Source organism: Nansenia antarctica (genome assembly GCF_963989245.1).
Source record: "Nansenia antarctica genome assembly, chromosome: 3".
Taxonomy (NCBI): Eukaryota; Metazoa; Chordata; class Actinopteri; order Argentiniformes; family Microstomatidae; genus Nansenia; species Nansenia antarctica.
The window spans coordinates 14,297,319-14,315,380 of NC_137688.1; the positions used below are offsets into that span (position 1 = coordinate 14,297,319).

General features: G+C 44.7%; 1 protein-coding gene across 1 annotated transcript; it reads right to left on the reverse strand.

Moving 5' to 3' along the window:
- Positions 1-1,617: 1,617 nt before the first annotated feature.
- On the reverse strand, positions 1,618-17,815 carry LOC308153591 (cytochrome P450 3A40-like). The gene is made up of 12 exons (XM_080526772.1): positions 17,446-17,815; positions 16,252-16,345; positions 15,998-16,047; positions 10,572-10,671; positions 5,648-5,770; positions 5,355-5,440; positions 4,439-4,706; positions 4,205-4,292; positions 3,548-3,708; positions 3,034-3,260; positions 2,680-2,842; positions 1,618-2,072 (listed from the first exon to the last, which is right to left on the reverse strand). The coding sequence occupies exons 1-12, from the start codon at positions 17,508-17,510 to the stop codon at positions 1,983-1,985; spliced, it is 1,515 nt and encodes a 504-aa protein (XP_080382898.1). The 5' UTR covers positions 17,511-17,815; the 3' UTR covers positions 1,618-1,982.
- Between the last annotated feature and the right edge of the window lie 247 nt (positions 17,816-18,062).

Consider the following 18,062-nt stretch of genomic DNA (forward strand, 5'->3'; position numbering starts at 1 on the left):
CCTTGCTTTTGAACACATCCTAAAATGAAAGTTTGTTCTCTACTGGGAACAGTGATCTTAGGACCCGATGCGTCTCTACTGGGAACACTGGTCTGGGTCCAGGGTGTGTGTGACAGGGGTCTGGCCACCCAGGCTGGCCTCACAGCTAACTGAGCCAGCCTTCCTCCACTGGTCTGAGGTGAGGGAGCTCCAGCTATGGTGGCCAGCCCTCCCCAGGAGAGCCAGACTGTTGGTCTGCCCCCCCCCCACCAGGCCCTGCTGCTGCCTCCCACCCTCCAGGCCAACCTCCAGCCTGAGGGGAAAGCCCTGCCGGCCAGGCAAACCACCGTGGCACCACTCCCCTGCTGCAGCTCCTCTCTGGAGGGGGGCAACACCATCTGGGTGGGCTGCACCACACCCACTGGAGGAGAGAGACAGGGGGCAGAGTGATTGGGGAGGGGAGAGAGGTGTGGTGGGACAGACAGAGTGATTGGGGAGGGGAGAGAGGTGTGGTGGGACAGGCCTTGACAGGCAAGGGGGCATTTGTGTAGAATCACCACAAAATGGAATTTAACATTTTAAAGAAATCTCACATTGATAGTTTATCAAATATAAAGTCAGTTCTCATATTATGTCTCTGTACATGATTGACAACATCCAGCCATCTCTCTTTACATATGACAGCTCTGCCCATTATTACATGTCGTCATCCATCACAGTTTGGTACGGCAGCTCGGACAGTAAATCAAAAAGGAAACTACAGCAAATAGTAAAGAAATCATCCAAGATCATCGGCACCCCTCTCCCATCAGTTGAATCACTGTATCTCAAACGCACCACCAATAGAGCACATACAATGATCTCTGACCCCTCCCACCCTGCTCACCACCTGTTCCAACTGTTGCCCTCTGGACGGCGCTACCGATCCCTGGCCACCAAAACATCCCGGTTCAAAAACAGTTTTTTCCCCTCTGCCATAAGGACTCTCAATACCTGACTCACTGCACTGTATAAATTGTAAATTGTAAATATGTTCTGTCTTGTCTTGTGGTTATGTGTGTTTCATGTCCATGTAATAGTCATGTAAAATGTGTGTATGTTTTTTGACACTGCTTTTTGAGCTGTACCGAAAACAAATTCCACCGACCTAGGTCGTGTGGTCATTAAACTATTAATTAATTAAACTATTCATTCATTCATGAGGCATGCAGTAGTCTTCCAGCCACTCTTTCACCCCCCTTTGGTTTAGCTTAGAATAGGCCTACATCTAAACTCATGGAGCATGACCACACAATACACAGTAACCTGTTTAAGCCCTAAAACACCAATTAGACCGTATAAACAGAAATATCTGAGATCCAACAGAATACATCCCATATTCCACAGTATACGGCTCATATTCAATAGAATACGTTCCATATTCAACAGTATACGGCTCATATTCAATAGAATACGGCCCATATTCAACTCAAACGTCAGTCCTTAGAGGAGGAGACCATGTTTTTGATGATCTTTATTTCCGAGGCTCCCAGAGGAGGAAGTTGGTCCGAGGCAGGAGAAAAGCAAACATAAGGCATGGTTCTGATCTGGCAGCACAGTTCTCCATCTGAAGCTTTACACTTTTAATAACTGGCAAAATTCAGAAGTTGGATAGTAAAAGTTACAAAATAGCAAATAATGATTTTAAGAAGTTAATATGTAGACTACACAATGTAACCAACTAGAAGGTACTGCCCCATATAACATCCACTATAAATACACACCTAGTGAGATTAGACCAAATTAAATGCTCATCAAGTCTCTCACCGAAATCCAGATACTGTCACAGATTGTCCTTTGATGCAAGTACACCATCCGAAGAAAAGCTACAATACCAGGTGGGATAGAGCCTAGCATGTTAGATCTACAAGGCACGTTATGTTTTGAATTATTGGACTGTATTGCTGAGAGTGGGTGTGGCAGGCCAAGTGGTTGTTGGTCATCACTGACTGGGAGGTGCTACATCAATCCTCCTCACTGATTGGATCTCGGGGCACAAGCTTCAATGTGATCGGCTTCTTGGGCATGTAGAAGGCATTCATCTCCAACGGCAACTATGGAGAGGGAGAGAGACAGAGGAGAGAGAGAGAGAGAGAGAGAGAGAGAGAGAGAGAGAGAGAGAGAGAGAGAGAGAGAGAGAGAGAGAGAGAGAGAGAGAGAGAGAGAGAGAGAGAGAGAGAGAGAGAGGTAAAGAAAGAAGAACAGAGAAAGAAAGACAACAAAGCTGTAGAGATGACGATGGAGATGATCATAACAAGTGTGACAGGAACTGGTGAAACCAGGAACAAGTCACCAACCAATCAAAATGTTCAGACTTTTATTCAGAAAAATGGATTCGGTGAGTAATCACCACTACTCTAGTCTACAGGTCTACTAACTAGGTAGTAGTGGGGATCACTCACCGAATCCATTGCATTGCAATGTTTTGGCTTGACTAGCGAGTGTGTCATTGATTTTCAACGACGCTGAAATGTATTTACATTTTTCAGAATAAAAGTCAGAACATCGGTTGGCGACTTGTTCCCGGTTTCACCAGCTGCTGTCACAAGTGTGTGTACGTGTTTTTGTGTGTGTGTGTGCATGTGTGCGTGTGCATGCGTGTATGTGTCTGTGTGTGTGCTTGTGTATGTGTGTGTGTGTGTGTGTGTGTGTGAGAACCACCTGCGTCTCTTTGCAGGTCTCCAGGGTGTACTTCTGCAGGAGTCGGACCACCACCATCTTCATCACCATGACAGCGAAGCGCATGCCCACACAGTTCCGTGGTCCCACCCCAAATGGGAGGTACACATACGGGTTCACACTCTCCCCGCTGTCCTGACTGAACCTACACACACACGCACGCACACACACACACACAAACACGTTAGCGTTTTTAATGATAGTTCATTTCAAAATCAGTTGATCACCAAATGTTATCTTGTCGAAATCCTGACACACACACACACACACACACACACACACACACACACACGCGCACACACACACACACACACACACACACACACACACACACACCTCTCTGGTCTAAAGAGGTTAGGATCAGTCCAGTACTGGGGGTTCCGGCTGAGGGCGTAGACGGGAACAGAGACTAAGGTTCCCTCAGGGATGGTGATGCCGTGGACGCTGACCGTCTTCTTACAGGCGCGCTCCAGCCGCGGCGCTGTGGGGACGAGACGCATGGACTCATTCACACACTGGTCCAGGTACGCCAGCCCCATCACACCCTCATACGAGACGGAGGCCTGGACACACGCACGCACACATGCACACACACACACACACACACACACACAGACACCCACAGACACACACAGACACACACACACACACACACACACGGTGAGAGATAAGGTGAAACAAATCAAATGTTCTCCTTACATCAAATTCATTGAAAAAGCTGACAGTCCTATTTCACATGCATACACAGGGAGGAGAATACCATACAAATCTAATACATTCAGACACACAGATGCACGGACACTCTCTCTCTCTCTCACACTCATCACCGGCGGGTCTCTCTGAGGCTTACGTGGGTGGGGAAGGCGTGGTCGATGTGGCAGTGAAGGGTTGCCATGGTGTCCGGGTTGGTGGCCAGGTTATACAACAGGTAGGTCAGGGTGGTGCTGGTCGTGTCAGTTCCTGCCAGGATGAACACTAACGCCTGGGACAGGATCTCACTCTCAGTCAGGCCTGGATGGAGACCACACAAGACCACGCTATAGTACATACTAGACCACGCTATAGTACATACTAGACCACTATAGTACATACTAGACCACTATAGTACATACACACACACACACACACACACTTGTGACAGCAGCTGGTGAAACCGGGAACAAGTCGTCAACCGAAGACTTTTATTCTGAAAAGTGTAAATACATTTCAGCGTCGTTGAAAATCAGTGACACACTCGCTAGTCAAGCCAAAACATTGCAGTGCAATGGATTCGGTGAGTGATCCCCACTACTACCTGGTTAGTGTAGACTAGAGTAGTGGTGATTACTCACCGAGTCCACATGGAACCCTGACATTTATTTAGAATATCAAACTCAATCACGTTTTGTTTACTGGTGTCTGGTTTGTTTGCATTTTCAGGCAGTCCCCACGTCATCTCTCTGACCACAGCACAGGCCCACTCTGCAGGTCAGAAACAGCTAATAGGCACCCTGAGCTTGGGTCTCACCTCTGATAGGCTTGTCTCCAGCGTCAGCCTGAGACTCCTCCTCTGATATCTGGTTCTGCATCATCAACTTCAGGAAGTCCGTCTGGCCCTGTTACCATGGAAAAGACACAAGTGTGTCACCATGGTGACTAGTCCAGAGAACCTAGGTACTAGGTGTATGGCCTGTGTGTGTGTGCGTGTGTGTGTGTGTGTTTGTGTGTGTGTGTGTGTGTGTGTGTGTGCTGGAAGACTTACTGAGTGGTCTGTTTGATGCTCCATCTTAATCTTCTTGATGAGGCTCCCGAAGAAGTTGAGGCTGTCCGTGGGGAACAAGCTGAAGCCCAGCTTCGACAGCAGCCAGCTGAGTCCGGGGAACAGGAAGAGGATGAGGAACATCAAGATGCGCGGTTTCATCACCTCTTTCAGGTGAACGAGCATGGGGTCAGAGGGGTTGTTGATGGAGTCTGGGTCCACACTGAAGGATGCACTGGTCACCACGTCCAGACTGTAAGGAGACATGAATCTAGCACAGGAGACATGAGTTTAGCACAGGAGACGAGTTTAGGATAGGAGACATGAGTTTAGGACAGGAGACATGAGTCTAGCACAGGAGACATGAGTCTAGCACAGGAGACATGATTCTAGCCAGCAGGGGGCAGTGTGCAGTACTGCTAGTGTGACCAGCAGAGGGCAGTGTGTAGTACTGCTTGTGTGACCAGCAGAGTGTAACCAGCAGAGGGCAGTGTGCAGTACTGCTAGTGTGACCAGCAGAGGGCAGTGTGCAGTACTGCTAGTGTGACCAGCAGAGGGCAGTGTGCAGTACTGCTTGTGTGACCAGCAGAGGGCAGTGTGCAGTACTGCTTGTGTGACCAGCAGAGGGCAGTGTGCAGTACTGCTTGTGTGACCAGCAGAGGGCAGTGTGCTGTACTGCTAGTGTGACCAGCAGAGGGCAGTGTGCAGTACTGCTTGTGTGACCAGCAGAGGGCAGTGTGCTGTACTGCTAGTGTGACCAGCAGAGGGCAGTGTGCAGTACTGCTTGTGTGACCAGCAGAGGGCAGTGTGCAGTACTGCTAGTGTGACCAATGTGACCAGTTGTTTATCAACATCAGGCTGCCTTCCAACAGACGGCAGGAAGGTGCAGGATGTTGTGGGTGTGGATCTGAGGACGTACTGTTTGATCTCGACCGCCTCCTCTAAGTTCCTGCTCTTCAAGCTGTCCAGCAGACGATCTGCGTAGCGCTCGGCGATGGGATACACCTGGAACACAGAGCAGAGCATGGTTCTCCTCCAAACTCTGAGACAGACACAAGGGTTCTGAAAGGGTTCTTCATTTGTCCCCTAGAGGAACCCTTTGAAGAACCCTTTTGAGTTCAATGTAGAACCCTTTTCACAGAAGGTGCTAAATGGAGTGAGTGTGAACGTGTGCGTGAGCATGTGTGTTGTGTGTCTGTGTGTGTGTGTTACCTGTCTCAGTCGGCCACCAGTGAAGGATGGTGAAACAGCGTTGCGGATTCTTCTCCACTGTTCGTCCTCCACAAGCGTCAGGCTTTCCGACATCGGCCCCATTAACTCCTTGTTACCCACCCTCTTTGGATGAGCGAGTCACAATAAACGGATGTCTTAGTCCCAAAACACTAATACGGTTTATATATCTACAGCACTAATATAGTCTATTATTCAGTACTATAGAGTATATCTACAGTACTAACATATAATAGTCTATTATTCAATACTAATAGAGTATCTACTGTATTTACAGTCGTAATCACAGCTCACTAGGGGAGGCTAATGGAGTTAGAAATCAGAGGATGGGCTCATTGTAATGCACGGAAAAGAGTGAGGAATTGTATCAAACATGTTTGATGCAGGGCAGTGAGCCTCCGATGTCTACCTCCTCCAGCACCGACCAGTAGAGCAAAGAGAGTGGTTTGTCCCTATATGTGACACGGTCTAGTGATTTTGTCCGCATGTCGGGAATTGTGAAACCTCGCAAACGAGCCAAACAAGACTTGTTGTGAAAAAAACGTGTTTTCTGTTTTTTTGCATATTACGAAAATGGAAGCCTTGAAGAACCCACTCAATATAATAACCAACAGTTTTACATTCATTAAATACCTAGAATTTGTTAGTAAACTTGGGTGGCGGGTAGTATTCCTATTAGTGTGGGGACTTATCCCCTTAGTTTCAGCCACCCCCACACCCACACAAATAGCTGTGTGCGTGTGTGTCTGTTTGTTTACAAGACGGACGCTGCCATCAATCACTGTATCCACAAAGAACGTTTTATCAAACAACATATTGTGGTCTGTCGATACATCTTCTGCTTTGTTTTGGGGTAAGTGTGAGTTACATGCGTTGTTTACTAAGCTGTATGTATGTTTACTAGGCTAACCAAACAAGTTTGTATGCACTTGTTGCCGACACTCCGACAGTGAGTTACATGCCATAGCCAAACGTGTTAGTTTGTTAACTATGTAGTGAGTTACTTATTATTACTTATTATTAATTGTTAATTATCAGGGCTGCCAAGTTTCACCAAAAGTTTGGAGTGAGATTTTTTTGGCGGTGGAGCGTCCCAAAACTGCACGTTTTGGCGGCAGCGGCCTCTCTCTCCCACCCAATTATTTGTGCTAGTTTGCTGCAATTTTACATGTTGTTCATAATAAACCAGCACAAGAAATTCACTGTGTGGGCATGGGGTGGCGCTGTCACAATACCTGAGGCAGGTATATCAGGTAGCACATTTGTTGTTGTTGTCGTCAGGTGTTGACCCCGGAAGGGCAAATAGGTTTGACCGCAAGGGCGCTAAGTTTGTTATTGTTATTGTTTGTACCAGTGATTAAGCCATTGATGGCACATAGTAACACAATAAATGTTTATTATGCAGCAAACCAACGACTACGGATCTTATATAACCAACAGCAACACATCAAACTAGGACGCACGGCGCGTCAACCGGACAATCCGTCGGGTTAGCATCTCAGTAGCAAGTAGTAGACTATGCTCCTTTAACAATTATTATTAATGTACCTGGTTATGTTACAGTAGAGAAACAAATGCATTTAGTAAAGACTTACGCCAAATTGGTGCAACCCAGTCCAGTAGGCTACCAGATACGATGTTGTAATGTATGCACATATTTTGCTACCACGGTTGCCAGACGGAATTGACAATGTCCAGCCCAACCGGTCTAAAAACGGCCGAATCCACCCGTCCAGTACCAAAAGTAGCCCAATCTGGCAACACTGCTTGCTACGTTCTTGCAGCTTGCGTGAAAACACAGGTTCTTCTATCAGCGCTCGCCTGCCGCTTCGACTGCAGACTCAAGTTACCGCGCGTGCAGAAAGACGCCACGAAACTCATGTCCGGTAAAACAAATTGTTATTTCTCGCCGTGAGAAATAGAGATGCGGCGTGAGAGCCTGAGAACTGGTTGAAATGCGTGTGTCTCACGGTGATTGCGTGAGACTTGGCAGCCCTGTTAATTATTATGAATAACGTATTTACTAAACTGTGTGAGTGTTTACTAGGCTAGCAATACAGGCTAGCTAGCTAGAGAGCTGGGGTCCGTTTCACTAACGGTGGCTTAATATAGCGGCGCTATAATTAAATGCGGCGCTCAGGGACCTCGAGATTGGTATTCAAGCCTCAGGTGATTCCTCGAATGAGGATCAGCCTTGTGTCATCAGTGTTCACAGAAGACAGGCTTACAAATCTTCGATATGGGCGCGTGCACGCAGACATAAAAAGCCCTGAAGTGTCGATCTGTCGAAATGAAGATACTCCACTCTGCAGGGGTACTACATTTGCGCAGCATTCCGAATTATTGATTTTTATGAAGACGGAAAAATAAGATGTAAAATAGTGCAATACTGCCGCAATTAACAAGGCGAGGGAAATGGTTTGGCAAGAAATTGCTGACCGATTAAATGCGTAGGTCATACTAGCCCCAGTTATTGTTATATGTTCATATTTTAATAAATGAATATTGCTACTGTGGTGATATCCGCAGCAGGCTACAAACCATCATATCGCCACAATGGCGTAGTGGTATTGACTGCTGCCATAGGATTTATTCGACATTTTATATCAGTGGTTCGAATCCCTCTTCAGGCGCACTTTTTACTGCATTTCGTTGTCTGAATCTAATCTAAAATCTCATCTAAAAAAGTATTGTAGGCTATAAAATTATGGTGCAGGCTAATTTACAAGAACTGACACGATTACAATGGTGTTTGAAACCTTTGCATGAAATCTTCGGTTAAATGTAAAAAAAAAAAAAATGAATGACTTAGTCAAGTCTCGAACTCTCAACCTTTGGAACTCGAGTCCACAGCCTTAACCACTACGCTAGCTAGACCGCTGTCATGACGGCAATGCAAGTTGAGACAATTACTTCTTTTTTTTTTTACACTCTTTTCTTTATCTATCTATCACACTTTCAAAATATCAAGTTATCTATCACACAATCAAACTATCTATCGATCGATCACACTTTCAAAATATCAAATTATCTATCTATCACACAGTCAAACTATCTAATCTATCTATCTCATGTGAAGTGGGAACTAATATTTCCTAAAAGACACATGAGGAACTTTCGTTCAGGGTTTAGTTTCCGCCTGTGAGCCTTTTTTGACGCACGGATGACTATAGCCTGTGTTTTAGCCTGGTCGGGACCAGGCTAATTATATCTGACTCAGAAGGAGCTCAACCAAGCAGCGAATTATTTGAGCCACATTGATGGCACCGAACGCAAGCTAACATTTTCGAGGCTTAAAACTTTATCGAGGCTTAGACCTTTATCGAGCTTCATGGAATAGGGCCCTGACTTGGTGTGGTTTTGTTTGTTGTGTCCAAACGTACACAAGTTATTGTGTGTGTGTCTGTGTGTGTGTGTGTGGATGTTTACTACGCTAGCCAAACAAGTGTTAGCTTGATAGCTAGCTAGCTAGCTTTGTTGGAGATAATAGATTATAGAAAAGGTAAATGCTTTTGTAATGAACGGTAATGTTGTGTGGAATCAAAAACAATGATTAATTCACAAACTGCACATCCCTCATATTTAGCAGCTTGATGTATGGAAGCTGTATGCTGGAGAATGTTGCTGATTTGTTAATTTGCTGTAGAATTATACTGTGGATTGAAATGATTTCACTAGCCTACTTCTTTCTGTGCAGTATGTGTGTACAGGATGACTTCAACAAGTACAGTACACTATGTTCATGAGACTCTATGTGAGTGGAAAGCATGCAAGTGTCCACACCTCTGACCTGAAATTTGTGTTACAGAATGACAAGGTGAAAGGTTCTGAGAAATGAGACCTTGATGTGAGTTACCAGCACTTCAGGTATTTGTCAGTCATTGTATTAGCAATTCTATTTTATGAACGTGGTAGTATTTCGTAAAAATGGTGTGTTGGTAAGAGTGGGCAATCATTTTAAATGTACTGTCTTCTATTTGTATTACAACTTTGACGCCCAGATGGGATGGGAAGGGACTCCACCGAAGTCCCACTCGACTATAATGATTAATGATAAATGCCTACACACGGACACAACACCATTTTTTTACTATTCTATTATTTTATTGCTCAATTGTATCTTGCCTTATTGTTTCCTTCCTCCATTTTAGTTTTCTCTTGCTGCTGCAATGTCGACTGAAACTGAAGAGAATAAGAAGAATTCTACTCTCTTGTACTTGTATAATGAGATGTAATAAACTTTTGGCACATAAGGTAATAAAATATAAAAAAGCAATTTAAACATGTCAGCCCTGCAAGTTTGTTTCCTGAGGGTTAGCTGACAACCCCACGGACAGATGACAGGCAGTGTAATGGGGGAGTGGTTGGGGGTGGAGTTAACCTATTATTGTTCCCACCCATTACCTGCCTGTAAAAAGTGTCTGTGAACACGATGAGGCTGAATTTCTGTGTTTGTTGATTTGGGGGGTATCAACATTAAAATACACATATCTTCTTCAACTTTTTGCAGATTTCAATGTATGACACCCTTTAATAATCTAAAACACCAGACCCTGTCACATATACTTTTCAACCCAGATCTGGGACACAGACAGCTGTATGGAACACTATAGAAAGGTCAACAGCTAACACAGGCGGCAGATAGCCTAGTGGTTAGTGGTCAGAGAGGCTGACCAGCAACCGGCTAGGTTGCTAGTTCGATCCCCACCCCAGGAGCCAGGGAGCCAGGATGTGAGCTGGTGACTGGAGGGTTGCTGGTATCATATCTAAGGTGCCTATACTGCCGTTGAGCCCTTGAGGCACTTATCCCCTTACTGGCACTGAAGCTCTACGGCTGACCCTATGTTCTGATCTGTGTCCACAATGTGATTGGACTGATGTAAGGAGCAGGAAGCATCTCTCTCACCCTGCGGTTGGTGAAGGCGGAGTAGCATTCCTTCACCATCACCGTCTTGATCATCTCTGGGTCCGTCACCATCAGTACAGGAAGTCTCCCATCAAACGTCCTGCAGACAAAGACACACGGTGACATTAGATTAGATTCAACTTTGTCATTGCATTGGGGGGGGATACTGAGAGTCATTGTCAATGTACCCCATGTGGGGGTGGGGGGTTGTTCAGCAGAGTGTGTGGAAGGGGGGATTGTTTATCAGTGACAGCTCTGTGAAAGAAGGGCACGCACAGCCCCAACCACATCAATAGGGAGGAGGTTGAGCGGGTCAACAGCTTCAAGTTCCTGGGTGTCCACATCTCTGAGAACCTGTCCTGGACCACCAACACCTCGACCCTCGTCACGAAGGCCCACAAACGGCTCTTCTTCCTGAGGAAACTGTTACGTCTGTAGTTTTACGACAGTTTGGACTTTACTACAGTGCCGTATTACGTTATGTGTTACACACGATGTTGAATAAATGGAGAGAAGCTCCGACCTGAAGCTCTGAGTTCTGTCTCCGTTATTGAACATAACAGAAACCAAACTACATCTTTCCCCTCCGGTGCTGACAAACTTCTACCGCTGCACGATTGAGAGCATTCTTACCACCTGCATCTCAGTCTGGTACGGTCACTGCACTGCCGAGGACCGGAAATCACTGCAGAGGGTGGTGAAAACAGCTCAACGCATCACCAAGACCCCTCTCCCTTCCATCACAACAGTCTACGAGAATCGGTGCCTACGGAGAGCACGGAACATAATCAGCACTTTACTGTAATTTACTGTAAATCTGCACTTTACTGGATAGATTGCTGTAAATACTGCTACTTATCACTGCAATATAATTGCTATTTGTTGCACTTCTGGTTAGATGCACAATAATTTCGTTGCATTGTCTAGTACTATGTAATGACAATAAAGTGAATCTAATCTAATCTTCTGTAGCCTGCTGGTATGGGACCTGAGGATCCTGTACTTCCTGAGTCTCTTAGATGGTAGGGGATCAAACAGACCGTGGCTGGTGTGCAAGGTATCCATGATAATGTTTGCTGCCCTCCACAGATACCGCGCTGCCTGGAGAGACTCGATGGTAGGGAGTTTGGTGTCAATTATATGCTGGCCGGTTTTCACCACCCGTTGCAGGGTCTTCCGGTCAGATACAGTGCTGTTGCTTTACCACACTGTGATGCTGTTGGTTAGGATGACCGTTAGGACGCCCGTTTGGTTTCCGTTAGGACGCCCGTCTGGTTTTCAGCCTCCATTAACCTGTTCTTGTGGTAGGCATACTGGTGGGAGTTTTTAGGTGGCCCAGGACCGAAGCACTTCATAATGCCTGACATGAGCACAACAGGGCAGTAGTCCTTCATACCCACTGAAATAGATGCACAGACCACCGCCTCTCATTGTACCTGAATTCCCTGTTGTTCTGTCCGCCCTGAAAAGGTTCCTTCTTGTTAGCGTAGCAACGTTGACTGGTACGCTGGTATTTAGCCATGTTTCAGAGAAAATGTCGGGTTCTGGTTAGGGTTAAATGCTATATTCTGTTCAGCTTGGTTGTAAAGCAAGCCATGCTAACCCATCGCTTAGTTCAAACAGACCGTAGTAGACTTTAAACAACAAAGAGACACGGAGTTCATCATGATCGTTATTTTCTTGCAAGGAGAATGAATGCGAAGTCTCCCCTTAGAGACTCCGAATTCAGACTGCCTGGTTGCAAGGAGCAGGTCATTTTATTCTTAACAGAAAGGCACACATGTCATGAGGAAGTGCAGCGTAAGCACCAACACTTTCATTGGTTCAGTTCTCATAAGCAGTTTCTCTGCTGGGCGATTCAGACCATACAATGCCAGGAACACACCTGTTCCTGAGGAGGGGGTCTCATGGACATTTACGACAGGGCCCCCCTGACAACACAATGACAGGGCCCCTCTGACAACACAATGACAGGGCCCCTCTGACAACACAATGACAGGAAAGAGGAGCCACAGCCGGGACCGAAGATAAGGTTCTGTAGAACGATGAGCTTGTAAGTTTGTGCCCAAGAAGCACACAGTTGATACTCTTCAAAAATGTACTCCTCAACAAACATTAAGCATTTATGAAAACCTCATTCAGCCCTATCAGAAAATCATAACATCGCAGACCATAATCTTCGTCAGTGAGGTAATCCAGAGTTTGAGTTAAAAAGAAATAAGCTCGGTAAGGATAATCCATTCGGCTCGCACTGTTGTCTAGCCCGCAGGCCTCTGTGACCAGTGTGCGAATTAACTCACGGTGTGCGGGGGAGCCCAGGGATTAAAGCAAAAAAAATAATCAGGCCAAATCGGGGCCGGTGGCTTTCCGTGCGCAAAGCGCGTGTGCGATTTTCCGTTCTACGTTCTAATGCTTGGACTTTTCTTTCGAAAAATGTGAACACATGTCCGCGTTGTCGAAAATCAATGACACATCGCTAGTCAACTAACACGGCTTGTGTTGTGAGCCTGCTAACAATGTAAAGTAGTGTTCTAGTTAACTAGGTAACAATGTAAAGTAGTGTTCTAGTTAACTAGGTAACAATGTAAAGTAGTGTTCTAGTTAACTAGGTAGCAGTCCAATCCATTTCGCTGCAGTATTTTGACTTGACTAGCGAGTTTGTGTTGTGATTCTCAACAACGTAGTTTCACCCTTTTCCATAGTTTTGAATAATAAATGTGTGGACTGACGATGTATCGCAGCCTAACTTATTCTAATAATTATTTAACATAGTTTTATTCTGATAATGATTCCCCCCTCCTCCCAGACTTACAAGGTCACATTATTATTGGATTGGTTGTTTGGTGCCGGGTGAAGTTAGCTAAACATTTAACCTGCTAGCTAGCAAGAGAAACATCATGTCACTCTCCAAAGGTCTAAAGAGGAAAGTTGACAGAAAACAGGGCATTTAAAGAGGAATGGACAGTGAACTATTGATTGATTGATTGAAAACTTTATTAGAATGTTTGCAGAAGTAGGTACATGAAAGTACATATTACATACAAGGTCAAACTAAGAGGATAAAAACCCAAGAAAGCCACTGGCTTATTTCAATTGGGGTCCTTGATTTTCAATTCATCGTTACATGTAAGACAGACATAAGAAAAGAACTAGTACTATCTACATGATAATACAGACAAATAACTATTACTATCTACAAGATAAACGTACATCCATCATGGGAAGAACAATACAACAAAACATAAGGTATGTACAGCGGGTAGGACAGGTGGGGACATACACCACAGGTGGGGGCGGGGGACAAAACACAAAGTATGTACAGTGGGTAGTTCAGGTCTTTTAATCTGATTTTTGTTTTAGAGGGTCCAGTTACGGATTGCAGCCTCCTGTAAATGTTTTTTGAGAGTGTCTTTGAAGGTGGGCAGTGTTTTGCACTCCTTTAAGATTATAGGAAGGGCGTTCCACATCTTTACTGCATAGTTTGCAAACGAGTTTAAACCCTTGTTTGTGGTGCAACGCGGTTGAACGTGGTTCGTGGAGCTTCCTCTGGTGTTGTAAGTATGGACGTTGTTCACTTTTTGGAAGTATGTTGACAGGTACTTGGGTGTCTTTGTGGTGAAGCGTATCTTGAAGACTAGGCCCAGTGCAAGCTGCTGCACTCTGTCAACTACTCGTAGCCAATCAAGGCTCAAAAAATGAGCAGCGGTTAGATGTGTCCTAGGGTTGAGGCCTAGCAGAAGCCTAACCAGTTTATTTTGGGCTGTCTGGAGTCTTGTTTTATGGGCCTTTGTGGTTCTATAGTACCATGATGTTACGGCATAGTCGAAGTGACATTGAATGAGAGCTCCTGATAGGGTCCTCAGTGTGTTTTTACTGACAAGTGAGGATATCCTGTACAAGAATCTAGTTTTATGGTTCACTTTTTTGATTACTTTTGCTGCCATTTTATCTCCGGAAAGATTTGCCTCTAAGATGGAGCCCAGGTATGTAATATCCTCTTTTCTTGTGATATTAATGTTACCCACTTTTATTTTAAAATTTTCAGCCTTTCTGAGTTTAGATGGGGATCCGTTTCTGACGTTTCTATACGTTCATCTTACCTGGTTTCATCAATGCAAAGCCGTTGTGAGAGACTTGCATTTTCCGTGCTCACAATGAATGTTCCCTTCCACCTATACATGCGAGTCGTCCTTTCGTCAATTAATGTGATAAAGACGGACTAGAGGAATCGATTGGTGCATAAAAACCTTGAGAACTGCCGGATTAAAGTGACGTCCATAATAATAATAAATAATAATAATACATTAGACTTATAGCGCTTTTCTAGACACTCAAAGACGTCCATATCACCAGATAGCCAACAAATAGTGACTGATGGGAGATGCCAGTTTTCTCATTAAGTGAGATTTAATAGCCTTATATAATTTTTTCTATTTTTAATGAATGGCTCATTGTAATTATTATCCCTAGTAATGTAGCGTGTTTGCTCTGTCATTAAATGTTTTTCAGGAGCATATAGGCTAAGCGGATTCAGTTTTTTTTTTTTTTTGCGCCGATTTAGTTGTCAATGTTTTTCATAAAATTAAACTGCATTTGCTTTGTTACTGTTCACATGTGTGGTGCAGTCACATTCACATAGCCTATAAGTAAACATTAAGTTTGAATTATTTACTGAGCTGGCGTTACTTTTTTCAAACCACACACCGCATGTCGGCTATTTCAGCACCACGCATTGTCCACCTACTTATCACTATGAGGCGTTCAGCGTCAGTGCACCCCGCTGCAAGTTACTGTCGCATAGTTGTAGCCAATAAAGGCCTATATGTAGGCTATATAGGCTATTATATATAATTTATATACCTAATACCAACATCAAAATAGATTGTATGCCTCTACAAATCATATTACACCAGGTAAAATCCGTCACAACTTGGAATAAATCCATCGCAATTTGGAATATTTTAGAGCTCCCCCAAAATTTCACAAACCATGTTTCCAGGGGAGCTCATGTCACCACTAGGGGAGCTATAGCTCCCCGAGCTCCCCCTTATTTCGCACCCTGTCTGTGACGACTGCGTCTTTCCCTGTTATCTCCTCCCCGAGAGGTACTCTTCCTCGGCGTATCCGTTCCAATCACTCCCGCAGACCTAGCGAGCTTGAGTGGGATGTGAATGTGAACAAATTCCCAATTGGTGCAGTGAGAACTGATGTCTAATAATGTTTGTTGGCTGTATGTAATGTTCGCAAAACTATGCTGAGTATGTACACACAAAGTGTGTGTGTGTGTGTGTGTGCATGTGTGTGTGTGTGTGTGTGTGTGTGTGTGTACGTGCGTGTGACTGAGTGTGCATGTGTGTGTGTGAGTGAGTATGTGAGTGCGTTGTCTTGTGTTCTGTTATCTATCTGACAGGAATGTGACGACTCACCCCCAAGCCTTCCCATATTTCTGGTAGCACTCAATGTCAAAGTCCCCCCCCTGTAGAGGAAAACATGACATTGTCAGACCAACCAGACCATAGGATACAACAACAGTCACACATCCATGAACTAGAGATGAAACATATTGAGCAATAAACAAGGTGAAGTAATACTGTGTTATCCACAGGTACTACTGTAATACGTAATACACCTCTGCACATATTTGGTTTTATCTAACGTCTTTATATCAATGATCTCATACCTTCCTAGCATTCCATAATGTTCCAATAAATGGCAGCGGTGTGGGTCCAGGAATCCCCAACTTCCTGAAGAAGTTATAAGGCCAGATGGAGTACCTGAGAGAGAGAAGAATACACAAAGAATACTAAGTATCTTCTCTTCTCTTCCATTTTGATTGTTCTCTTGTCATATTCGTCTACTCTGAGTACACCCCTCAATGTGTCTCAATGTGTTTTCTCCCTATTCCTGTTCTTCTGTCACTCAGGAGGACACATAGACGCTACATCCCCCCTCGCAACCCTACCAATCTCATCTATCTTCAACTGACCATGACTTCATTGCCGCGGGAGGTCTTTGGAACTGCCAGTCAGCGATTAGGGACGGTGTGGTTAGGTAGCTAAGACTTTCTATCTTTTCTTATTTTGGCACCGTTCAGCATCCCCTTGGTTTCCTTGTGGCGTTCTTTTTGTTAATCAATAAATTCTTTAATTTGAGTTCCGTTAGTTTAGTTTAGCTTTATTGTTTGGTACCACACCTACATTCAATTTTAATTAATAATTTTGACATTTAGCAGACGCTTTTAATCCAAAGCGATTTACAATTACAGATTACAGGGACATTCCCCCTGGAGTAACTGAGGGCTAAGTGCCTTACTCAAGGGCACACTAGTAGTGGTGTGGTTTCAGGCGGGATTTGAACTCACAACCTTCTGATCACAAGTCCAACTCACTATCCACTAGACCACCACTACCCCTGTTGTAGCATTCAACAGCATCGCTGCTGCGTGTTAGGCCCTGGTTCTCCATAGACCGAAGGGTTGTAACAGTCACAATACACACTACATTTAAATAAGGTCATGATACACACTACATTTCTATCTGAAAGACAAGAGGAGTAAAAAAGTGTGTGAATGTGTGTGTGTGTGTGAATGGGTGAATGAGAGGCCCTTGTAAAGCGCTTTGGAATAAGGCACTATATACTGTAAGTGCAGTCCATTTACCATTTACCATTAGGAGCGAGGGAGAGGTAGAGAGGGAGGTAGAGGACATAGAGAAGTGGTAGAGTAAAAGACGTAGAGAGCACAAAGCATAGGATTTGTCCAATATTTGTAATCACATTATTATTATTTTTAAGTAGTTTGGTTGTGAGACAGGGAAAGAGCGGGAGGACAAGAAGAGGCAATACATAGAGTACTTACAGTACATAGAGTACTTACACAAGAAGGAGAGAGAACAGGAGGACGAGGAGAGTCCAGGTTTCAGCTGACAGTGAGGGAAACATTGTGAGATTTCCGTCTTCCTCTGTCTTCCTGTGTCTCCTGTGTCCTCCTCTGTCTTCCTGTGTCTTCCTCTGTCTTCCTGTGTCTCCTGTGTCCTCCTATGTCTTCCTCTGTGTTCCTGTGTCTTCCTCTGTCTCCTGTGTCCTCCTCTGTCTTCCTGTGTCCTCCTCCGTCTTCCTGTGTCCTCCTCTGTCTTCCGATGTCTCCTGTGTCCTCCTCTGTCTTCCTGTGTCCTCCTCTGTCTTCCGATGTCTCCTGTGTCCTCCTCTGTCTTCCGATGTCTCCTGTGTCCTCCTGTGTCCTCCTGTGTCTGTCTCTCTCCTGTGAGTCTGTCCTGTGTTTTATTGTGAGTCTGTCCTGGTACGAGTTCAGAAAGCAGGAAGGGACTGTTTATTATGCAACTTACGTAACTTACGCAACTGCTCCTTCAGCAAAACTGTTATAAAGGTTAAAACAGCTTTGGGCAGTAAATTCCTTAGGGACTATAAACAATGCTTGCAAGGACATGATGGACATGACAACCTGAGCAAGTTAAACCTGATTTTGTCAATCTA